Below are 26,586 nucleotides of genomic sequence, written 5' to 3'. Positions count from 1 at the left end.
GCCCCGCCGTCTGAGAAGAGGAAGAGAGTGGTGTTGACTCTGGAGAAGAAATGGGAGATATTGGATAAAGCAGATGCGGGATGGTCTTCGTCACGCATCCTCCGCGAGTTCAACCTGGCCCGATCTACTTTGTTCAATATCAAGAGATCCCGAGACAAACTCATGCAGTACACGGCTGACTTCTCGTCGAGAAGCAAACGCAACGTGGAGAGGAAGGTGAGGTTTACTCCCAAGTTTGCTGAAGTTGACCGCTCCATGTTGATTTGGTATCGACAGCAACATGCTGCTGGTGTGATGGTACGTGGTACGGAGCCGAAGGCTGCTGCTGAAAAGTTTGCCAAGCTTCACGACGCCCTAGACTTCAAGGCATCCGAGGGTTGGCTCTTCGTGTTCAAGTTACGGCATGGCCTTACCAACCGTAAAGCTCATGGCGAAGCTTTGGACGCTAACGAGGATGGAGTTGACGAGTTTCGGCACAAGGTGAAGGGCTTGATCGACAGGGAGGGCCTCACTCTCGGTCAAGTCTACAATGCTGACGAAACTGGTTTATTCTATCGCTCTTTGCCAACGAACACTCTAGCCAAGGAGACGGAGAAGCGTGTACCTGGCCCCAAGCTCTCCAAGCAATGGGTATCTGCTTTGTGTTGTGCCAATGCTAACGGCATGCACCGGCTTAAGCCCGTTATTGTTGGCAATGCAAAGCAGCCTCGGTGTCTTCGTGGGGTGATGGATGTCCTTCCTGTCGTCTGGTACCATTCTTTGAAGGCATGGTTTACAGCCCAAATCTTCAAAGACTGGTTCCACCGTCACTTCGTCAAGGAGGTCATACATTACCAGACGAAGACACTGGGAATCCCGCGCGACCAGGTAAAGGCCCTCCTTCTCCTCGACAATGCACCTGCCCACCTGTGCGACAAGGACTTGGTGGCTGAGAATGGCCGCATTAGGTCCATGTTTCTGCCACCTAATACAACTGCTCTCATCCAACCAATGGACCAAGGAGTGATCATAGCAACAAAGCGCCTATACCAAAGGAAGTTCCTGGACGAGGTGATGGTTGTTCTCGAGGACGAGGACGAGGACGAGCGCAGGGAGGGACGGGACACGTGAGGCCAGCGGACTTTGGAAAACATTTTGCCGCTACAACATCAAGTCTGCAATCTACAACTGGGCCAGTGCATGGAAGGAAGTCCCTGTCAAGACTCTAGAAAATGGTTGGTCTCGTCTGCTTCTCGGAACGGATGTGGAGTACGATTTCCTAGGTTTTGACATGGATGACTTCCATGCACGTCTACGTACGCATGGCGACGATGTTGATGTGGACGATGTGCGTGAGTGGTTGGATGACGATGAGGGCGATCCTGGGTATCAGACATTGTCTGATATCGAGATCGCATCTTCAGTTGCAGGTGTCAGTACACAGCTTGAAGATTCCGATGAGGATGGCGATGATGATGCGGACTCCTCTCAGCATGACACTACTCCAGCCATCCCCAAGCTGAGCACACTCCGGGAACACCTAGAGTTTGTTCTCGACTACCTGGAACACCCGGACTGCGACAGGGAGATGGGGCCCTTGGGACTTGTGGAGGAAGTGCGTGCTTTCAGGCAGCGCATCATCAATCGTAAGAATTGTCGTTCCTTGCGTCAAATAACCATTGACAGTTTTTTCAGGCCTGTGAGACCCGCTGTGCCCAGCCCTGGCTCCACTCCATTGCCTCCCCAATAGGCCCTCATGCTCCGAGCCACAGCCCAGCACATCAGCCACGGTGGAGTCACTGCTCGATGTGAGTTTGCGTCTATCTTCAGAGTCGTCTGCAGTGGGTACGCCATCACCACGACCCAGCGACACACCCCTAGGTCACCTGCCAGTGATACTCTTGGACTCTGACAGTGATTAAACAGCAAGAACTTCTCCAGTAGACCACACGGGAATTTACAGTGCTGTGCAGTGAAAAAAACAGTGCCTTGTGTTAAGGATTTACAGTTGTGAGTGAAAAGACAATTTTTGAACTAAATTTAACGCAAATAGACTTGTTTGTTTTTGCTTTAGAAAATGGTTAGAAGAGTGGGAAAAGTTAAAGTGCAGAGTGCAACACTTAGTAAGTTACAATGGAGCATAAGTTAGACAAGAGTGCGCACTGTGAAGAGACCGGACTTCTGAGTGCGATTGACTAAGTTCAGTGCAAGACTTCATGAACAGTGTACTGCAAGTGCTTCAGGAAATCCTTCTTACTGTCACAGTCCGAGAGGAGGTGGTTATTCATCGAGATGGCCATGGACTTCCTGTAAGTAGGCTGAATGTTTCATACCGTACTCTACTGTATTTTCCATACTGTACTTACCTCAAACACCTCATTTCACTCTTTTATGTCCCTTATTGGTGTGAATATGCTGTGTCTTAGATGCTATGCATGTGCAGTAGGAAGGTGTTTTTCTGAGTTAGGCTAGGTTAGGGTCCATAAGTACCAGTCCAGGAGCCAGGGACTTGTAAGTAACCAGAATGTTGAATATTGTATGAACCTACCTCAAAAACCTCATTTTATGCTTCTTTTGCATTTATTTCAGTCTTTTTTGTGCCTTATTGGTGTGATTTCGGTCTTACATAGGTGCTATGCATGTCCAGAGGGAGTTATATAGGTGTTTCTCTGAGTTAGGGTCTATAAGTACAAGTCCATAAGCTGGGGCCCAATATCCGGACATGACCACTATCCGGACCTGCCTATGGCTCTATTACGTCAGATATTGGAGGGATTACTGTACTAGACTTACTTTTATATACAGCTTTATCTCATAGTCTACACATCCTTTATAACCATGTTCTCAAAATTTCATAAACGTATTATCATGATTGGAATGCATGCAGTACAATAAACAGCAGACTGAGACCGTAAAAAAAGTTAATAACCAGAAGCCATCTTACGATGGGATCTCACCACCCGCGTAGTCGGAAAGTTTTTCCTCGGCACATAATTTTCCACCCCATTTCTGATCTGACGCAAATTCAGGATGCAAAACACACACACACACACACAAAGCCAGCTAGCCAACCTCACAACTGAAAACATTACCACTGCTCGCTTCGCAACCCGGGTGGTAAGCAAATGGAGTGGTAATGTTTTCAGTCGTGAGGTTGGCTGGCTGGCTTTGTGTGTTGGTAAACATATCTTATTATTGGCTTGAGCTATCAACATGAAACTTTCAGGTGTTAAGATATGGCCAAAATCTTAGATGACTTCGAAAATGGGCACTCGGGGGTCGTCAAGGTCAGGGTCGTCAAGGTCAAAGTCATCAAAGGTCAACTAGTTGACCTTTCACAGGCATTTTGATGACCTTGACCCTGTGTGCCCATTTTCGAACTCGTCCAAGATCTTGGCCATATCTTGATACCCTGAAAGTTTCATATTGATAACCCAAGCCATTCATGAGATATTTTGTTTATCCACACACACACACAAAGCCAGCCAGTCAACCTCACAACCGAAAACATTACCACTCCTCTTGCTTTGTAATGCGGGTGCTGATAAACTGCAGCAGCAAGAGGAAGCGGGCAACGAGGAATGGGGGAAGGGGAGGACGGTGCAGGATAGCATCTTCATCAATGTTGTGTGTGTGTGTGTGTGTGTGTATGCCATAATAATAATAATAAAAATAATAATAATAATAATTATAATAACCTATAAAAATATAAACAGCCTATTTCTCACTAAACAATAGAGTATGAAAAACTAAACAGTAACAAATACAGTAGTAGTAGTAGTAGTAGTAATAATAATAATAATAATAATAATAATAATAATAATAATAATAAATAAATAAGTAAATAAATAATAATAATAACAATGGCAATGATTTACAACTTGCTCCAGCTCGCTGCCATTATATTTCCGATCCAATTCTACCTTTTTATTACGTAGGCACATTTGTATAACAACATCCAGCACCACCAACAAAAGTCACAAGGTAATGCTTCTGATAATACATGTTACTTGATTACCATATATGACTCACTTCCTTCCTGTTGTTTTGGCTTTCTTTTACTAATCTGGTCTCTCATATTATATCAATGAACAGTAAATTAAACACACGTTATTAAAAACAAAATACAGTACTCTCTCTCCCTTTCTCTGACGTGCAAACCACTCATCCACATTATCTAATTTACACCCGAGACGTCTCACAGTATATTGCTGCGCGCGCACACACACACACACACACACACACACACAATATAAAGCTTTTGCCAGGCTGTTGATGTTACTGATGTTGCCTAATTCCAGACTGATTGGTCAAGCAGACCCATCAACCACAGGTAATCAGCTGCTTCCATAGCGCCCTCCCACAGTTACATCACAGCACGCACACCCTGCAGGGAATCCGGGCCCCTTTGTGGTAGACAGTGTCTCGCCAGAGTCAGATCAATGTCATCCCATCTCCGCACGACGAGGTGCAAGGAAATATGGGATGGTTCCCGGGTGGATGCTGCAGCTGCTTAGCTCCATCCAGGGTGCGCAAACAGTGCAACCACACATTGGCTCCCTGTCAGCACCGCTGGCCAAATACCTCAGACAAACAAACGTTACAAAGCTCTCTCTCTCTCTCTCTCTCTCTCTCTCTCAAATAAATGATTATGTGGTACTGATATTTCCACCAAGGGGCTATGCATTATTCACTCCACCCAACACTTTCATTCTGCTATACTACATAAACACAGGTTTGGTGGCAGTCCGTGGCTATACTTAATTTTTGCTCCCTCCCCTCTCGTTTGTGAACCAAGTTTTACTAATTAACTGACCTCTCCTTATAACCTTTCTGGTTTTGCGAAATTTTAGTGATGATTATATTTGCTGTGAAGACTTATGTACTCATGGTAATTACTCACCAACTGTGCTTAATTCTGAGTGATGTGCATAATCTTGAGTCTTGCCTGTGTGTGTGTGTGTGTGTGTGTGTGTGTGTGTGTGTGTGTGTGTGTGTGTGTGTGTGTGCACGCGCACGCACGCTTACATACAGATCTTTTAGCTGATGTGTCATCAAATGCTTTTCGTTACTAATTTATTTTCCTCTTGTAAGGGAAAAATCAAAAGAACCAAAAGTAGTTCCCCCCCTCTCTCTCTCTCACACACACACACACACACATTCACAAACTATACCATGACTGCTCTTGAGTGACACTTTATCTTTCACAGTTCCCCCTTCCTCCTTCCCTATATCCCTTTCCCTGTCCTCTTTCCTCTCTTCACCATTATCCTTCTATCTCTCTCCCTCTCCAAACTCTCCCCAGTTCCCTCTACTTTTGTCATCTCTCTTCACTTCCCTCTCTCTCTACCTCCAATCCACCCCACTTCCCTTTCCACCTCTCCCACCCATCCCCACTTCCCTCTCCATCTCTCACCTATCCCAACTTCCTTCTTCACCTCTCACCCATCCCCACTTCCTTCTCCATCTCTCACCTATCCCAACTTCCTTCTTCGCCTCTCACCCATCCCCACTTCCCTCTCCATCTCTCACCTATCCCAACTTCCTTCTTCACCTCTCACCCATCCCCACTTCCTTCTCCATCTCTCACCTATCCCAACTTCCTTCTTCACCTCTCACCCATCCCCACTTCCCTCTCCATCTCTCACCTATCCCAACTTCCTTCTTCACCTCTCACCCATCCCCACTTCCCTCTCCATCTCTCACCTATCCCAACTTCCTCCTTCACCTCTCACCCATCCCCACTTCCCTCTCCATCTCTCACCTATCCCAACTTCCTCCTTCACCTCTCACCCATCCCCACTTCCTTCTTCACCTCTCACACATCCCCACTTCCCTCTCCACATCTCGCCCATCCCCACTTTCCTCTCCACCTCTCATCCATCCCAACTTCCCTCTCAACCTCCCACCCATTCCACTTCCCTCTCACCCATCCCACTTCCTTCTTCACCTCTCCCACACATCCCACTTCCCTCTCCACCTTTCTCACCCATTCCACTTCCCTCTCTACCTCTCACCCATCACCACTTCCCTCTCAACCCCTCTCACCCAACCCCACTTCCCTCTTGACCCCTCTACCTCTCTCATCCATCCCCATTTCCCTCTCAACATCTATGCCTCTCTTACCCATCCTCACTTCCTTCTCTACCTCTGTCACCCATTCCCATTTCTCCTTTCCACCTCTCTCACCCATCCTCACTTCCCTCAACTTGTCTCTCTCACCAATTCCCACCTCCTTCTCTCTTCGATCCCTCTGCCTCTCTCACCTCTTATCTCTCTCCCCCATTTTTCCTCCATCCTTCTCTTTCTCTCACCCTCTCCACATCTTCCTTCTCCTCCTCTCCCCCATTCTCTTCCCTCTCACACTTCCCCTATCCCTCTTCCTCCCCTACTCTTCCCCACTTCCCCTATCCCTCTTCCTCCCTCATTTGTCCCCAAATCTCCTATTCCTCTCCCTCCCTCACATCCCCCAGCTTCCTTCTCCCTCTCACCCCTTGACATTCTCCTCCTCCCATCTCCCTCTCTTACTATCCACTAATTATCTTGCTCTTCTCTCCCTCTCTTGCCTCTTTCCCCCTTCTCCTATGTATTCTCCTTCCCTTTCCCTCTCACTCCTCTCCTGCTTTTCCCTCCTCCTTAATCATTTTCTTACCATCTCCTCTCTCCCTTATTCATCCTCCTTCTCCTCCCTCCATCTTACTCCCTTTTCAGATTTTTCTTCCATCACTCTGCCTCTCTCATCCCTTTCCCCTCTCCCCCATTTACGTGTACCACCTCCCCCTCCTTCCCCCGTCACACACCTGTTGTTCACAAAACTTACCCACACTTCACACGACTGACACACGACTTTTCAAGAGACCGTCACCACTCTCCAAACTTCAGGCAAATTTGAGACAAAGATAATTATTGGCTCACAGAGAAAATTCAGAGAAACTGATTAAGAAAAGGAATGAACATGAAGGGATAAGATGAAAAAAACCAGGATAATAAAATACAGAAAGGTGGCAAATCAGCAAATAAAATTCATCAAAAAGAATAAAAACTGATATTCAATCATTAGTAATAGTAATAAGACTGTTCAGCGGGGTAATCACACCAAGTCTGGGGTAATTGCGTCGAACTACCTCAAAGTGCCCATTATACAAGTGGTTGCCAAATATGTTGTTCTCATTGAAATGAAACCATTTGGATTTTATTAACAACTCAATATTCTACACAATCCCTACATTTAATCATGTTACATAATTACTATATATGTAGTCTTTTTAAAAGAAAATATTTATTATAATTTTGCTTACAAAAATATTTGCAACAAATGCTAAGTTTTGGTGCCACATGAATAAAGCTGCCTGCATCTTTCAAATGCTACCAGCAACTGTGGACAGTATAAATTACATTATGGCAATCATGTGAATATATAGCTCTGTGCATATAGTGTGTAGTCCCTTATACTCACCAACAGGGCAACTGCGCCAAGTTTGTATGGGGTAATTGCTACCATGGTATTAATGCATGGATCTCGCATCTGAGGTAATCATTGTTGTGAACATAAACATATTTCATACAGTGAAAACAAGTACCTAATTTGTCTTGTTCATTTATAACTAAATTCAAGCACTAAACAAGAAGATGGTGTGGACTTTTAAGTCCTGACTGCAGGATGGAACGTGAATGTATTCTAGTACACTATCCAGGTAGGGGCCAAAGCAAAGACTATCATTACACTATGCGTGTGAAACAACTTCACTGAGACAGAAAACACTGCATGGGATGTTTGCTTTGTTTGTAAAACAGAATCACTGAAAGTGCAGGCTGAGTTTCTGACTTTCAAGGAGCATGAGATCCCAGACATTACTGTCACAGCTACAGAGCAGATTGTTTTGAAACTGGAGAAACCTTAGTTTGTGAAGAAGAGACTCATATTTAAAGATATTTTTTGGTGCCAAGGGTCTCTCTGTATACTAAATTTTGTTTCTTCATTAGCTTTTACATTGATTCTGTGTATGCTACATGATTATCAAATGTTTTATAATGTTCGGTTCTCAGTACTTGTGATATCCTAATATCTAGAAAGGGACACAGGCAAACATAAAAGTACAAGAACTATCAACAGTTTCCAGTAAGTTTGGCCAGGTATCCATTCACTAATCATTCAAGCCATTAAAATCCTTGGCTTGACCTTACATACCAATAATCTACACAAGAAAATGCACTACAATGACCATATGATGAAAACCCTTCCATCAGCTGTGAAATTAGAAAAGTGGGTGTAAGCCTTACCATGTTCATCCCCATACATACCTGTACTTTATCTATCCATTCCTATCCTTCATCAGTTTTTTTTGGCCTCTCCAACTTACAACCATTCATTATCAATTTTAATGCACTGCTCCTTCCTGGGACCTCCAGACAGTAGATGGCCATGACAATTACCTTACAGCTGGAGAGGGATGCCTTCACCTGGTGAAACTGCCTGGTTATACAAACACCCCTCAACACTTCCCCTATCACCAGAAAGGAAACTGGTGGAGCAGAAAGGTAACTTTAGCTTGCACTCCACCGGGTTCACAACTAGGTGGGGCTGGGGCCACAACAACATTAGCAGACACTCTTGTCCCTTTCCACCTGTTATGACTGTATTGCTCCACTCTTCTTTAGCTATCACACAGGGTCTTCCTCACCCAATATTACACATTTATTTACATTATCTATTCATCTTATCCTCTGGTCTTCCACACCTCCTATCCTCAAATTTACTCACATATACAGCATACCTTTTTCACTACTGTTTAAATTCATGTATATGTGAAGCTGCAGAATGTGATGAAATTTTTTTTGGCCTATCTCATTGAGCCAGGATTCCATGGGCTTGAAAGATGAGTGAATGAAGGCGTGGCCCATTGAACTGGGCAAACTTAGGCTGTCAGTACGTTGGTACTCCTCACCCTGCCGCAGGGTGGGCAGGGAGGTCCGGATGATGATGATGATGATTTAAATTTATTCTCTCTATATGACTGCAAATATTAACAAGTCTGAGACATAAAATTTACTTAGTACCTTGATCTGGCGTAAACTAAGCAGGCCCGGTGAAGCTTGAGGCAGGTGTCTAGCTCCATGTTTTTCATCTGGCGGTGGTGGTAGTGGAGGAGGCTGGGAACTCTCTGTTATCTGGATCTGGTATAGTACCTCATGTAATATGGCCACAGCAATACATCCACACTCCAGCCTAGTGGCAAGATCAGAAATAGCTATTTTAGAGCACAGACAAGAATAGCTAAAGTTTAACAAAACACAGGTGGTAGGAAGTGGACAGTTAACAACATCCCTGGGAGATGATACTGTGGGAGTGAGACGGATGTGTGGCTAATTTCACTAACAATTCTGATAACAGTTCTATCACTTTAATAAAGTACTGTACAGTTCTTTAATTTTTCTACCTCAGGATCCTGTTCATCTCATTTTTGGTGGAAGATGGATATCAGTATCATCATCATCATCACCATCATCATCTAGACCTCAATCCCACCCTATGGTGGGATGAGGTAGGGTTTAGGGAAAAAAAAAAGAAAAAAAGTCAATGGGAGTGTGACCCAACTGAATGTGCCACACTCCCATTCACTCACCACTGATGTCCTCAGAATCCTGACTATACCTCATAGGCATAAATCCACTTCATTCCACCTATTAGCCAGATTCAGTCCTACAACTATGACTTCAATGAGATAGAACAGGGGTGCCAAACCCTAGCTGTACACTCTTCCATACAAAATTCTTCCTATCAGCTAGATCTGCTGTCAGTTCCCTAGCCTCATCACTCTCCATACCTCACCCTTATACACAGTCATAAGCCAAATACATGTATACCCCGATACAAGATACCCCTAGATGCGATACCCCAGCTTAGCAATGGGGGTAGAAATACAACCATAACCTGCCTAGCGATGGCCAAACCCCACTTTAACGATGGGTTTAGATTTTTTTCTACCAATTTTGATGATATTTTACTTAAATTTTGTGTTTAGATTGATTTATAAACTGTTTTTAGACTAATATTAATGTGTTTTACTCATTGGTAGGGTGAACATTGTCATTTTGGGGTACAGTTTACTAAGTTTATTTTTTTCCACACTTATATTTGATGATTTTCAGATTTTATTTTTGGGTTTATGAGAGTTATAAACTGCTTTTAGGCTTAGTTTACCTTGTTTTAAAGCTATTTGGGGTTTAGGTAGGACAGAAACTTGTTTTTGGACTCATCTGGGTGGTTTTATGACTTGGTTGGGGGGTAAACCCAGGGCTCAAAAAAGCATCCCTATACTTTACATGTTAAAGGTACCCAGTTTAGCGATGGGTTTTTACTTAACCAATTGCATCTTCAAACTGAGGTATACCTTATCCATCTTCTTATTGGCCCTCTGTGCCTTCTCCAACTCCAAAGTCTCTCAGATATACAATTTTTTCCACTCTATTCACATCCATTCTCTCTACATGACCATACCATCTAAACATGCTCTCTTAGAATGTAGTGTCCACAGACTTCCTTACTATGCATCTTTCACAAATCACATTATTCCTTATCCTATCCACCTACCACACACATTTCTCAACAGCCCCTTTTCCACTGCTCTTACTCTTGACTTTTCAGTTTCATGCCACACCATAGCCTCACACCCATATGTTAGAGTTGGCACTAAAACTCCTTCAAGCAAGCCTCTCACAGCATCCACACTCAGACCTCTACTTCTTAACAGGGTCTTCATACTACTTTCTTCCATATGCTACTCTACTTTCCACTTGTTTTGCATGTTTACTTCTCTATCCATCACTGCACCCAAGAGTTATGGTTGAGCAGCAGCCACAGCAGCATCTCTTACCCAGCTTGCCATGCCTACCACAGGGACCCAGACATCCTCCAGGCCCCCCACCACTGCTTCCCCACGCACCACCACCTTAGGGAAGGCAAAGTGGTACAACTTCAAGGCAGATCATGGCTTTATCACAAGGATAGATAACCAACAGAACATATTTGTCCACTGCACCGCAATCAAACAGCCAAACCCCAGGAAGGTTGTGAAGTCCTTGGGAGAGGGGGAGAGGGCTGAGTTTACCATCAGAAGGGGGAGTAAGGGGTCAGATGCTGCCTCCATCACCAGCCCTTTTAGCAGTCAAGTGGAAGGACCTATCCATGCCCCAGCTCAACACAAACACCCACTGATGAGGATAATACCATCCAGGCCCATGTACAATCAGCAACTGCAATCACAAAGGAAGACAAGGCAACCTCCATCAGACTGATTCCTCTGCTATCTCCAATCTCCCTCCCTGAGGAGGCAGTCACTGTTGTCATCCCTGCTCCCCCACCTCTTCCACCCACTCCACTTCTGCCACAGGACAACCAGCCCCCCGTTGCACTAACACCACTGAAGTCACTGAGATAGATGAGCGTCCTGCCTCTCTTCCAGCTTCACAGTCACCTGCTGCATCACCATCACAACAGAGGAGAAAGAAAAAATCACCAAAAAAGACACTTCAATACATGCCACCCCCTCTTCATAGCCAGCAACACCGGATCAATACCAACAAGACCTTAATGACGTCTTGCACCATATTTCCACCATGATCCCACCTATGGCCACCAAGACCAGTGCTTAAGTCTCGCCCCTCACTGACCACAACCTGGAAACCATCCAAGATTACTGCATCTGCAACAATGAGCTTCGTTCCCTCGTGGACACAATCGTCTCCTTGCCTATGGGAAGAATAAGCTGACTTCCAACTAAGAACGTTGCATCCAACAGGTGGCATGATCCTTCCCACATGAAGCTGCAATCCTGTAGTATATCACGGTCAAACTCCTCCCACCTTTAGCTCCAACATTCCATCCCTGACTGGGGTATTTACAGGACCTGGTTTCCTCACAGCAGGGAAAATTTTTTTAAAAACAACTGCACCCAAGTACTGCTCACCAATTCATACCTTTCTCATTCACTGTAACATCACACTGGGAGGCAACTTCTCTCTCATCAACAATTATTTTACTCTTTACTATATTTACTTTCAAGGCATGACACTGATAGATACCTACAAAACTCTGCACGAATTTACCAAGTTCTTGTCCGTTAAAGTATTTGCAAGCAGCAATGTATCATCTTCATACATCATATTTATGATACTCCACCCTTCACCATTAACCTTTGCTGCATTGATTCTTTGGAAAAATGTTTGCCTCCCCTTAGCCATTACAATATTTCATAACCAGTAGAAATTTTACCTCATATGAGGCTAGCAGGTTGGCAAATGCAGACATTCGCTGTGTATATATGAGGACTGCTGCTTGGCAAGGATTAATTACCAATGCCATCTTTTTCTTCATGATTCATGTTTTAATCGGTCCTCCTCCTCCTCCTCATCATCATCATCTGGACCTCATTTCCCACCCCAGGGCAAAGTGAGGAGTAGCAACGTCCAGACAGCCCAAGTCTGCCCAATTCAATGGGACACACTTCCATTCACTCATCATTCAAGCCCCTGATACGCCAAAAACTTTCAGTACACTCTGTAGCTTCACATCAACATATCTGATAGAGTCAATCCTGACGCTGTCACGTTAAAAAGGGGTGTCAAATCCATGATCATGCACTTCCTCTCACAACATTCATTTAGTCAGCTTGATCTCTTGTCAGTCCCTTGGCCTCACCGACTTCCATTCCCCTCATCCTCACACACTCATCCACCATATCCCTTTACCTTCTCCTTGGCCTATCTTACCTCCTCCCTCCTTCAAATTCGCTCAGATATACCTTTTCACCACTCTATTGTTATCCATTCTCTCCACATGACCACACCACCTCATTACACAGTACACTCTCTTCAATTCTGGTGTCCATAGACTTACTCACTCCACATCTTTCACGAATCACATTATTTCATATCCTATCCACTCTCTGTATTCCACATACATTCCTCAGCAGTCCCATCTCCACTGCTCTCACTCTTGACTTTTTTCACATCCATATGTTAGAGCTGGCATTAACACTCCTTCATGTAAGACTTGTGCAGCTACAACCCTCAAGCCTCTGTTTCTTATCAAGGTCATCATAACACAAGCTACTTTCCTTCCGTGTGTCACTCTACTTTCCACTTCTTTTACACCTATTCCTCTCTTTTCTATCACTGTACCCAGGTATTTGAACTCTCTCACCAATTCCAGTCTCTCTCCATTCACTGTAACATCACACTGGGAGTCACCTTCTCTCTCAATAACCATTACTCTTTTCTACAATACTCTCAAAACATGACACTCACAGACATCAGCAAAACTCTGCACTAGTTTACCAAGCTCTTGTCTGGTATTTGCAAGTAGTACTGCATCCTAAATATACATCAAATTTGAGATATTCCATCCATTACCATTCAGTTGGTATTGTGATACCAACAGTAACATATGGAAGTGAAGCTTGGATCTTGTTGGAGGGACAGAAGTCAAGAGTGAGAGCAGTGGAAATGAGTTATTAAAGAAGAGCATGCAGTGTCACATGGAGAGACAGCCTGACAAATGAGGAAGTGACGGTGCATTGTGGTGTGGATGTGGATGTGACAGGAAATATTAGGGGAAATATATTGAGGCAGTTAGGCCATATGGAGTGGATGGAGAGTGAGAGACTGACAAGGAGAGTGTATGTGACTGAGGTGGAGAGGGGGAGAGGGAGGGGGTGGTCAAGGATGAGATGGAGGGATGGAGTAGAGAGGTATATGAGAGAGGGGGGGGTGTGAGCTGGGAGCAGGGCAGTGAAATGTGGGTGACAGGGTGACATGGAGGCGTTCTGTGTGTGGCTACCCTTACGGGATTAAGGAGTCTGACAATAGATAGATAGACCATTCATTACCAACACCATCCCTCTCTCCATTACTCATGTTTTTACTTCTCTCATCACCCTATCCATATATATATATATATATATATATATATATATATATTGAACAACCATGGCGACATCACACAACCTTGTTGTACGCCCACACTGATCGTGAATCACTCACTTAGATGCCCATTTACCCTTACACATGCCTCACTACCATCACAAAAACCCTTGACGACACCTAGCAGCTTACCATCTACACCATACATGCGTAAAACCTTCCACAATCCTTCTCTGTCTACTTTGTCGTATGCTTTTTCCAAATCCATTAATGCCATAAACACCTTATACTCCTCACAAGCCTTCTCCACTATCTGTCTTACTGCAAATATTTGATCCACACATTCTCTGCCACTCCTAAAGACACCCTCTTGATCACTCACTAGGACTTCTGATATCTCTTTTACTCTCTCTATAATAATTCTTCCACATACTTTCCCTACCACACTCAAGAAACTTATGTCATGATAATTCTTGCACTCATTTCATTCATCTTTATTTTTGTATAGGGGTAAAATTGCATCCTTTTTCCCACTCTACTGGCACAGTTTCATTCATCCATGCCTTCTGATATATCTCCAACAAGTGCTTTATTCCATCTTCTCCATTACCCTTAATCATCTTTGCATACATCTCATCAACACCAGCTGCTTTTCAATTTTTCAGCCACTTCACAGCGTTCTTCACCTGTGTGAGTGTCACGTTTCCTGGCACTGCATTCCTTCTCTGCACACCCCTAAAACCAATCATGTTTACAGCGGCTCTGCTCTCTCTATTCCCATTCATCAGGCTTTCAAAATATTATTTCCATATGGTCCTTAATTCATCCCAATCATTAATAATCTACCATTTACTCTCCCTCTTCCGTCTTTCATTCCTTCATTCATTCTTCTTTCTTCTGCCTATGGGCGACTCTACACTGAGTGACCAAATGGCTTCCTGTACATCAGGAATCCATTTACTATGCTGGATGGTAACCATATAACCAAATTTTGGTGCCTGGTGGTTTAGTAATTACAGCATTCCAATTGGATTGAGTAGGTACAGTTTTATATCCAAAGGGTGGTTGGGGTTTATTGCTCATGTAATGCCACTTAGGGATGAGTGAAGCTGGTCACTGTCATCTTAATTGTCTGAACCAACTTGCCTAGCCCCGGGTTTTTACACTCCTCATGGGGCACCATATGACTGGGTGATGGATGGACATCCTTCACACTTTCACATTTCTTTCCACTGTCACTTCTACATTTCCGCACCTCTTTCCAGAATAACTTCCTATTTTCAGAGTATTCTGGATTCAATTTTTCTTCCTAGATTATCATTTATCTCCTTATTTTTCCTCTTCACTATTCTCTTTACGTGCTTTTTGCTCTGAATATATTCAGTTCTTACTTCAATTGAACCCCTGTCCTGTAACCACTTTAGCCACTTCTTCCTCTTTTCCTCTACTGCTCTCTTAACCTCTTCATCCTACCATGCCATACTTTTCTTTTTTGTTGTTACTCTTGCCACACCCACACACTGCTTTAGCATTCTTAACTATGCAATCCCTACATGCATTCCACAGGCTGTCTAGATCCATTTCATTCCAATTCACTGATTCTAACTCCTCCCCTACTTTGGTCCAGTATTCATCTGCTATTTCTTTGATCCTCAGCTTCTCAACTTTCAGTCTTTTTCCCTGACTGCTCCCCTCTCTCCTGGGCCATCTCACTCCTCTCAGCCTGATCTTGCATATTACAATCATATGAGCTGACAGACCACATCATCCTCTCACGGCCCTCATATCAGCAACCATTCCCAGCATCGGCCTCTCTATGAGTACATAATCAATCATGTTCCTTTCAACACAGTCCCTGTTCCCTCTATACCACGTACATTTATATGCATCTTTGTGTTTGAAATACGAGTACAAAATGCACAACCTCCTTTCCTGACACATATCCTTCAGTCACTTCCCATTATCATTTTCTCCTGGTACTCCATTACAAACCACTATGTCATCCTCAGGACCAGTGCCTACTCTCCCATTCATATCGCCCATTACAATCACATTATAGCTCCTTGGCATTTCTCCCACTCCTTCATCCACCTCATCCCAAAACTTGTCTCTCTCTCTCACTCCTGTCATGACACAGTGCATACGTAACAATCACTGCCACTTTTCAATTTCTCAAACTTGAACTTGACATACATACATCTCGAGCTGACACATTTGTAACCTCTCATTCCACTCTGACACACTTCATTCATCAACAAAGCTTCCACACTGCCACATTTCATTCATTAACCCCTTAACCGCGGGGCATCACTTTCATGACGCTTGGGAGCAAGGGATCATGCCGCGGGGCGTCACTTTTGTGATTCTGTGTTATTTTGAATTCACCTGGGCTTTCAGGTGGTGGCTTGTATCATCTATCAGTACTGCCAATGTCCAACACTAGTCAGCACTCCTAATCTCATCTGTATTCCCATCCATTGTTGACAATTTAGCCATTTCTCCCCGTCCTTGACTCCCCTCCCTACCTCCCCTCCATTACCCTATCCTCTCGCCTGCCTGGCCATGCTACGCTAAGTAAATCTTCCCTGGAATTTTTCTCTGATTTCATCCATTGAAATAAGCCTATGCCCTATTCTTATACCAAATAATACATACAAGAAAGAAATAAGGTAAGTGGAGTGCCATACACCTAGAATTGGCTAATTATCACCTGACAACACCTCACGTGCACTCGTTCACTAATTTTCGCTGTTTATTTCCCCTTGAAATATGCCGCATAATCTATTTTCGTAATAAAAATATATATAAGAAAGGAAGGGAGAAGCCTAAGTGATATTTACATTCACCTGGAACTACCTAATTTATTATGTATTGTCTTGGTTTCCTGCAAATCATTTCACTGCTATTTATTAGCAGGTCTCACAAGGCTGAAGTTGGCAGTATTGCACTCACCCTAGCCAGGCGGCAGGAGGCCACCACTATCAGTTCACTGTCGTCTTTCAAGGTGAAAGTATGTCGGATTCGCTCCTGCTAACTTCCGCCGCTTTTTAGCCCCAAGCAAAGGGCCCTGTGACCTTTACCCCCTACTAAACCTCGTGTGGAAAGAGGTAAAGGCCTGACAATTGAAAGAGAGTGACTATGATCTTTCTGTTGAGTAAAACAGTGCAAGTGGAATTGTAAATAATGTGTAAACAGCAAGTGAAAGCAATGAATGTAAATATAAGTGAACAGTGGAAAATAGTTTTATAAATTCCTTCAAGTGACAGTGCATAACACAGTGTAAATAAAATAGAAATGTAAATAATGTAAATAAAATAGAGAACATAAATAGAAATGTAAATGAGAAGTATTATAAGAATACGAGTATACAGTAATCCCGCATATTTCGCGGTAGTTACGTTCTTGTAACCCCCGCGAAAATTCAATTCCGCGAATACTCTATTAACAATTGAATCTTACACTTGTGTCCACCTTGCTGCCCATCACACAGTCCATGTCCATACTGATTGCAAGACAATTCGCCGTCAGACAATTCCCCGTCAAAACATGGACGATTCCCCTTCAGAACAATTCGCACCCTGGACGATTCCCCGCCATTCTATAAATATACTAATCAATACTTTTATCAATATACTTATTATTAATTAATCAATACTTTAATAACTATATTTCAGGGGGATCCAGCAAAGTCTATGTTCAGTAGTGTAGGTTCTGGATATTATTTATTAGTTGCACCTTTAGTCAATAATTAACTTGTTTCTTCCTCGCTGTAGTCGCCTTTGAATTATATTCTAGCGTCACCCATAGCTATCTTCATTAATGAAGGCGAATTGTTTCGTGTTTGTTGTGACTGCGAACTGTCCCGAAACCTCCATACTCATCCCTAAATACCTTCTTACAAGATTGAAAGCACATACTCCAATTTGAAGGAAAAACGTAAACACCGTACTGTAATACACAATTATCTACACATTTATTCACAATACAGTACAAAATAAAAAGATGCATTAACTGGTGATAGCAAACACTCACACGGTCGTTTCTTAGCTTGTCCAGTAACACAATTTTCTCTGCTAAGGTCATAACATTTCTTGATCGTTTTGTCACTTTGGAGTTCTTACTAATTGTATTATTAGCCTTTGGTGAGGCTGGCTTACATCTTGGGGCCATGTGGAAAGCAAGTGGGAGGCAAGAGGCTCATATCATAGTGCGGTTACAAGCACACTAGATACTTAAGGCAGTCAGGCGTGGACTGAAGAATGTGGGGAGAAAGCAGTGTTGCCATATCCAAACAACGAAATTATGCTAGGGCAATGCAAAAATTATGCTAGATTGAGCAAATTTGTTCCAAGTAAAAAATGAATTATGCTAACTTGAAGCTAAATGATAAAATTCTATACATATTCGTGCAACATATTAATTATGTATTGTTTACTATGAAAATATTAAAATGAACCTACATACAGTAAGAGGATAAATATCGGTTTTCTGCCCATACTGCTTTTTCCCACGAAACTTACGTTTTTCTGATGGATTTTGATGTGATTCATTCGATTTTGAGCATCATTTCCGTCGGAAATAACCAGATTTTGAGATATGACCCCCCCATCCCCCTGCAATAATGGGGGATCTTTGGGGAATCGGGGGTTATAGGGAGGGGGGGAAACACAGAAAATGGTCATTTCCGACTGAAATGAAGCTGAAAATCGAATGAATCATACCAAAATCCATCGGAAAAACCCAGGTTTCATGGGTAAAGTACAAAGCTCAAACTTATCTTAACCTAACCTAACCGAACCAAACCGAACCTAACCTAAAACCTAACCTAACCTAACCTAATCCAACCTAACCTAACCTAACCTAACCACATCCAACCCAACCAAGCCCAAACTGAAAGTAACCAACTATTCAAACATCTTCTTACCTTATTCGTCTCTCTCTCTCTCTCTGATTTGTAGCTTTTATAAAATTATTCCAAAAATATTCCATTCCATTCTAAATTATGCTAGAATGATTCTAAAACTTCTAATATGCTAAAAAATATTCCAGACTCGAAAATTTGATCAAAATTATGCTAAAAGAATAAAATTATGCTAGATATGGTAACACTGGCAGAGGGGCCGCGGGAAAGGGACAGAGGGTGGCGTGAGTTTACCGCACTACAATTGGAAGCTGCGGGAATTTCAAATTTTTTGTTTTCTGTATATTCAATGATATTTTAGTTGAACTTATTAATGCTAAGAAAATCCGCGAGAGGGCAAAACCGTAGACAAAAAATCCGCAAAAAATGCGGGATTACTGTACACACCAGGAGTAATGAAAGTGAAAGTTTCCCTCTAGCCTGTATGAATACTATGAGTTATGAGAGTGAAGGTGAAAGTGACATTCACTCTCAATGCTAGTATACAGGACGAGAAAGTGAATGCTACGTATTTTACTGAAAGAAATTGAATCTCTACAGTGACAATAAACTACTATTACTGAAGGAAACTTATGGATAAAGACTGTAGATATATATAAGTTTTATATAGTAGCAGAAACATAAACTGTGAGTGTTTTTATGAATAATGAATGACACCACCAGCGGCGAACGATCGGAAGTGGGATGGTCATACGCCCTCGTAATTTTCATTGCTTTCACAGTTTTTTTTTTTTTTTTTTTGGAGTATGGATTCCAAACTATTTGAGAATCATAGAATAGTGTTTCTAGTGATAATATCAGGCTGTGGTAATCATATTAGTTGTCGGGAAGTGTAGGGTGGAGACTTCGTTACCCAACTTTAGAGGTCTCCACAAGTCCTACGGTACTCGACGAAGGCTCAACAAACACCCCAGGAGAAAGCTGAAGGTATGTGCCATAAGCATATGTGATTCTAATATTCTAAGACTAATAACTGATTTTTGGCAAATATTTTTAGAGAGTCTGTCGGAGCGCAAATATGCCCGCAGGAGCCGCAAGTCAAAGCAAAACAAGCCCGCAGTTTAAGGGTTAACCCCTTAACCGCGGGACGTCACTTTCGTGACGCTTGGGAGCAAGGGATCATACCGCGGGGCGTCGCTTTTGTGATTCTGTGTTATTTTGAATTCACCCGGGCTTCCAAGTGGGGGCTTGTATCATCTATCAGTACTGCCAATGTCCAACACTAGTCAGCACTCCTAATCTCATCTGTACTCCCATCCATTGTTGGCAATTTAGCCATTTCTCCCCGTTCTTGACTCCCCTCCCTACCCCCCCTCCATTACCCTATCCTCTCGCCTGCCCGGCCGTGCTACGCTAAGTAAATCTTCCCTGGAATTTCTCACTGATTTCATCCATTGAAATAAGCCCTATGTCCTATTCTTATACCAAATAATATATACAAGAAAGAAATAAGGTAAGTGAGAGTGCCATACACCTGGAATTGGCTAATTATCACCTGACAACACCTCACGTGCACTCGTTCGCTAATTTTCGCTGTTTTTTTCCCCTTGAAATATGCCGTATAATCTATTTTCATAATAAATATACATGTAAGGAGGGAAGGGAGAAGCCTAAGTGATATTTACATTCACCTGGAACTACCTAATTTATAATGTATTGTCTAGATTTCCTGCCAATCATATCAGTGCTAGACAAAGCTGTTTCAAGATCTAACATTGGTAGCTCTGAATATATATCTCCTAAGTAGGTCTCTAATCTATTTTCGTAATAAATATACATGTAAGGAGGGAAGGGAGAAGCCTAAGTGATATTTACATTCACCTGGAACTACCAAATTTATAATGTATTGTCTAGATTTCCTGCCAAACATATCAGTGCTAGACTTAGCTGTTTCAAGAACTAATATTGGTAACTCTGAATAACCCCTAAGCAGGCCTCCACGCTGGCCCTCCGTTATCAGTTTACTCTCATCTTCTGAAGCGAGGGTATGTATGTTTCTTCTTGCTGACTTCAAGGCCTTTTTTCACCCCCATGCAAATGGCCCCGTGACCTTTACCCCCTACTAAACCTCGTGTTGAAAGAGGTAAAGGGTTGACAATTGATAAAAGAGTGACTACGATCTTTCTATTGAGTAAAACAGTGCAAGTGGAATTGTAAATAATGTGTAAACAGCAAGTGAAAGTAATGGATGTAAATATACGTGAACAATGGAAAATAGTTTTATAAGTTATTTCAAGTGACAGTGCACAACACAGTGTAAATAAAATAGAAATGTAAATAACGTAAATAAAATAGAGAACGTAAATAGAAATGTAAATGAGTAGTATTATAAGAATACGAGTATATACCCTAGGAGTAATGAAAGTGAAAGTTTCACTCTAGCATGTCTGAATGCTATGAGTTATGAGAGTGAAGATGAAAGTGACATTCACTCTCAATGCCAGTATACAGGACGAGAAAGTGAATGCTACGTATTTTACTGAAAGAAATTAAATCCCTACAGTGACAATAAACTAACACTACTGAAAGAAACTTATGGATAAAGACTGTAGATATATATAAGTGTTATATAGTAATAGAAATATAAAGTGTGAGGGGTTTTATGAATAATAAATGACAGAGTACCAAGAGCGAACTAGTGCCAGTGCGACGATCAGACGCGCTCGTAATTTCCATTGCTTTCACAGTGTTTTTTTTTTTGAGTATGGATCCCAAACTACTTGAAAATTGTAGAATAGTGTTTATAGTGTTTGTATCTGGCTGTGGTAATCATATTACGGGTTGTCGGGAAGTGTAAAGTGCAGACTTCGTTACCCTACTTCAGAGGTCTCCACATGTCCTACAGTAACAGATGAAGGCTCAACAATCATTCCAGGAGAAAGCTGAAGGTATGTGCCATAAGCATATGTAATTTTATTATTCTAGGACTAATAACTGATTTTTGGCAAATATTTTTTGAGAGTCTGTTGGAGCCCAAATAACCCCGCGGCACACGCAAGTCATTGGTAAACAAGCCCGCGGTGCAGGGGTTAACAAAGCTTCCACTCTGCCACACTTCAATCATCAACAAAGCTGTCATAGCTTTATCTCTCTATCTATCTATACTGAACAGTCATGGGAACATCACACAACCTTGTTTCAAGTCAACACTGGTCTTGAAGCAATCACTTAGATGCCCACCTTCCCTTATGCATGCTTCACTACCTATCTATCTACCTATCATCCAATCCTATATCTCCCCATACAAAAGCATAGGAACAAGGGGCTAGGGACGTTGGTCCTGACATTTAAGATGAGAGTGACCAGCCTCACTCATCCCTGAGTGGCATTACATGAGCAATGAACCCCAACCACCCTTTGGATATAAACCAACATGGGCCCAATCCGATTGCAGCACCTCAATTACCCGCTAAAGCACCAGGCGTCATAATTTGGTTATATGGTTATCACCCAGCATTAAATGGTTTCCTGGTGTACAGGAAACCATCTAGCTTGTCACTAAGTGTAGAGTCACCCATAAGCAGAAGGAAGAGAAAATAATGAGGGAAAGAAAGACAGAAGAGTGAGTGAAACGTCACCTGGATGCAGAAGAAACAGGAGAGAATGAAGGAAAGACAGAAGAGGACGAATGGAAGAGAAGAAAGGGCAGACACCCAAAGAAGCACTACATTGAGTGAGTGGATATTCAACTACTTACCATCTATACCATACATACAAAATACCTTCCTTTATCCATGTCTGTTTACTTTGTCATATGCTTTTTCCAGATCCATAATTGCCATAAGTACCATATACTGTAATCTTTCAAACAAGCCTTATCCACTATGGTATATGTTTCACTGCAAATAACTGATCCATACATCTTCTATTACTTCTCTTAGCAACGAATAAGATGCTGCTGACGAGTTGGAGGAGGAGGAGGAGGAGCAGGAGGAAAGCAATCAGCTGCAGATATGTTGCCTTACTATCATCATGCATTAAAAAAAGGTAGGAAATTAGTTACAAAGTGATCTATTACTATGCTGACCTTTCATTATGCTCTGTGCTATTACTGTGTACAATTGACAACAGTTGAGAATATACAGTCTGGACCCTTTGCTTTGTGGTATAAGTATTGTCATTTTCTTCAGGCAGTGCTTCCAAGGTGCTCTCTTCTTTGTTAATTGTTAACAGCTGTCGGACCTTCTTCAACACTCTGGCTGTAGCCTCCAAAGTTGTCCAGCCTGGTGACCCTAAGATGAAAAATAAATAAATAAATAAATAATTCATTCATTTAATTAATAATAAAAATAACAATAATAATAATAATTATATTAATAACAATAACCATCCATCTATCCATCGTCTAATCCTATGCCACCCCATGAGATGCGTAGGAACCAGGAGCTGGGCAAGATGGTCCTGACATTTGAGATGAGAGTGACTAGCATCACTCATCCCTAAGTGGCATTACATGAGCAATAAACCCCAACCACCCCTTGGATATAAACCTACACAGGCTGAATCCGATTGGAGAGCTTTAATTACCCACTAAACCACCAGGCACCATAATTTGGTTATATGGTTACCACCCAACATAATAAATGGTTTCCAGGTGTATTGGAAACCATTTGGCTTGTCACTCAATGTGGAGTCACCTAAAGGCTGAAGGAAGAGGAAAGAATGAATAACAATAGCAATAATAATACATAACCTATCTATCTATCTATAGCCAGACACCATAATTCCATAAAGGATGGCCGTTTGTCTTTAAGTTAGTGGTTTACAGGAAGGGGCACTAACCCTCCGCTTACCCACTTGCTGACACGTAGGGAACATGCGTGGGTTATAAGGTTACCACCCTGTGATATAAATGGTTTACTGGCTTACAGGAAAATATCAGGTTTGTCATTCAGTGTAAAGCCACCAGATAAGGAAAGAAGAGTAATAAAAAGTGACAGGAATGATGGGAGTAATACAAGGCGAGAAGGGCAGACACTGATAAAGAATGATAAAGATGAAAGATGAAGTAGGCAGCACTACATCACGTGAGTGGATGATAGACGCCACCACCTACCACGAAAAAAAAATATAGGGTATATATGTATTATAATATTGAAATGCCGAGAACTTGGGCCACAAACTGTCAATGCAAAGCATTACTCGCTCTGCTTCCACCAAGCCATGCACACAGACTTGCCAGGCAACCCCCATAACCTAGCTGACCCAATCAGTTCATTTTCCCGTCACACTGTATCATTGACAAAAGTTTGGTCGAAATCCATCGTGGAGTTCAGGAGATATCATCCCCACACCCATATGACCTTGACCCTACTGACCTAATCAGATCATCATCCATTCATACTGTATCACTGGCAGAAGTCTGGTCAAAATCCATTGAGAACTTCAGATTTTTTTTTACATATGTAAGGAAGAAGGTACCAGAGGATAGATGCCTGCAAGAGAGTTCCCTCCAAGGAAAAATAAAAACAAGATAGAAATGAGTTAAATTCAAGATCCATTCATACTGAGATGCCTGGACACACTGCATTTTTTTTTTTTTTATACAAGGAAAAAAGAACCAAATGCCAGGAGACCACAAACTGTTCCTTCCATGAAAAAAACAAAAACAATACAAAAGAGAGCAAAATTCAAGATCCGTTCATTTCAAGATGATTGGACATACAGTGTTTGAAAGACTCGAGATCACAGGAAGTAGGAAATACAGAGGGAGACAGTTCCAGAATTGACTTGTTGATAAATGAAGGACTGTATGTAATGGCTAACTCTTGCATTAGGGCTGGACAGAAAAAGGATGAGAGTTTGTTGCCAGATGGGTGCTACACATCCGTCATAGAGGTGGGGGGATGCAAGCAGATAGTTCAGAGGAGCAGTGACCACTGAAGTAGCGACAGAAATGATATAAAGATGCAACAGTGCCATGAAGAGACAGAGTTAAAGGGAGCCAGTAAGAGGATAAGAGTTAATGAGATGAAAAAACTTTGCCTCCACCCAATGGAAAAGAGCTGTATGTGGGGAGCCTCCCCACACATGAGAGTTGTACTCTACACAAGGGTGAATAAAACCCATGTATAAAGTCAACAACCATGCAGGAGTAAAGAAGGTACGGAGTTGGCTTAGCACACCTAATCTCCTGGAAGCAGATTTTACAAGAGATGTAAAATTATCTTTCCAAGATAAATCCCAAGAGAATGAAACCCCAGGTATGTTTAACGATGATGTAGGATTGACCTGGATATTAATAAACATTAGTGGGTATTCCTGTGGAAGATTCTGTTGAGTTCATAGGTGTAAGAACTGGGTCTTTGATGAATTAAAAATAACAAGATTACTTTTACCCCAATCAGAGATACGAGTCAAGTCAGACATTGGGTGTGCCATAGCCTCATCCCTTGTTTGCTGAAGTAACTGCTGAGAAGGACTGTATTGTGATACCAACTCTGACGTTTGGAAGTGAAGCTTGGACCTTGTTGGAGGGACATAAGTCAAGAGTGACAGCAGTGGAAATGAGTTATTTGAGAGAAGCCTGTGGAGTCAAATGGAGAGACAGACTGACAAAGAGGATGTGAAGGAGCACTGTGGTGTGGATGTGGATGTGATAGGAAGCATTAGGAGAAACACACTGAGGTGGTTTGGCCATGTGGAGAGGATGGAGAGTAAGAGACTGATGAGGAGAGTGTATGTGAGTGAGGTGGAGGGGGAGAGAGGGAGGGGGGGCCAAGGAAGAGGGGGAGGGATGGAGTGGAGAGGTATATGAGAGAGGGGGGTGTAAGTTGAAAGCAGGGCAGTGAAATGATGGGGAACAGGGTGACGTGAAGGCGATTTGTTTTTGTCTACTCCATATGGGATTAAGAAGTCTGGCAAATAGATAGATAGACAGATAGATAGATTTTTTCCAGCCCCTACACCATATCCTATTAGTTGCCTTAGCAACATGCAGGGAATGTGTGAGCAATATACTTTCCCCCTCATCTCCATGGACAACTTAAGCTGTGCAAAATGTGGTACTTATCTACTTTTTACCTGACAAACTGACTATTGTACAAGGTACTTTGACAACAATTTTCTTACCAAGATTACTGATGTCCTCCAAACACTTGAACAGATCTTGCAGATTCATAACTGCTCCAAGAGCCTTGCACTGATACTGATACCAGTAGTTTCTCTATTAATCTTCAATCGAGGTTCATTTCCAATGCTGTGAAGCAATGAGCAAAAATAATTATCACATAATTACAAGAGATGTGTCTCTCCTAAGGTGACAGCTGTTACAATATATATATATATATATATATATATATATATATATATATACTGTATAATATATATATATATATATATATATATATATATATATATATATATATATATATATATATATATATATAATGTATACTATATATATATATATATATATATACAGTATATAAAATGCAAAGGTTTGACATAGATTCATTTACGAAGATAAAGATCATGAGTATTTCCAATGTTATAAAGAAAATCAGAGAGCAGTGTATAGTACCTGCATCATAATTTAGTTTCCATTTCCAATAATGTACAGAGTACTTGTTAAAGTAACTTAGAGCATACATCAGATATCACACTACAAATAATATCCTGGTCAATAATGTGCATGGAAAAGGACATCCATCGAGTAGAAATGACACTGCTGTCTGTACAGTACTATAATTACAATATAATTTAGCCAGTCCTAACAAGAGAGAGAGAGAGAAATGGAGTTCCCCCGAGCTAAGCCCTGTATTGGA

General features: G+C 42.1%; 1 protein-coding gene across 1 annotated transcript in view; it reads right to left on the bottom strand.

The window, feature by feature from the left end:
• Window positions 1-25,978, bottom strand: part of Tango6 (transport and golgi organization 6) — a 140,987-nt gene extending 115,009 nt beyond the window's left edge. Inside the window, exons 1-3 of the mRNA XM_080276606.1 lie at window positions 25,892-25,978; window positions 22,848-23,052; window positions 9,037-9,205 (exon numbers count right to left, since the gene is read on the bottom strand). Coding sequence (XP_080132732.1) covers window positions 9,037-9,205; window positions 22,848-23,052; window positions 25,892-25,940 — 423 coding nt within the window. The 5' untranslated portion in view covers window positions 25,941-25,978. The remainder of the gene's footprint in view (window positions 1-9,036; window positions 9,206-22,847; window positions 23,053-25,891) is intronic.
• Window positions 25,979-26,586: the final 608 nt, after the last annotated feature.

The sequence above is a fragment of the Coenobita brevimanus genome, chromosome 65, assembly GCF_032717465.1.
Source record: "Coenobita brevimanus isolate Jiangsu-jjx chromosome 65, ASM3271746v2, whole genome shotgun sequence".
NCBI classification, from domain to species: Eukaryota; Metazoa; Arthropoda; class Malacostraca; order Decapoda; family Coenobitidae; genus Coenobita; species Coenobita brevimanus.
This window is presented reverse-complemented; position numbering and strand designations above follow the sequence as displayed.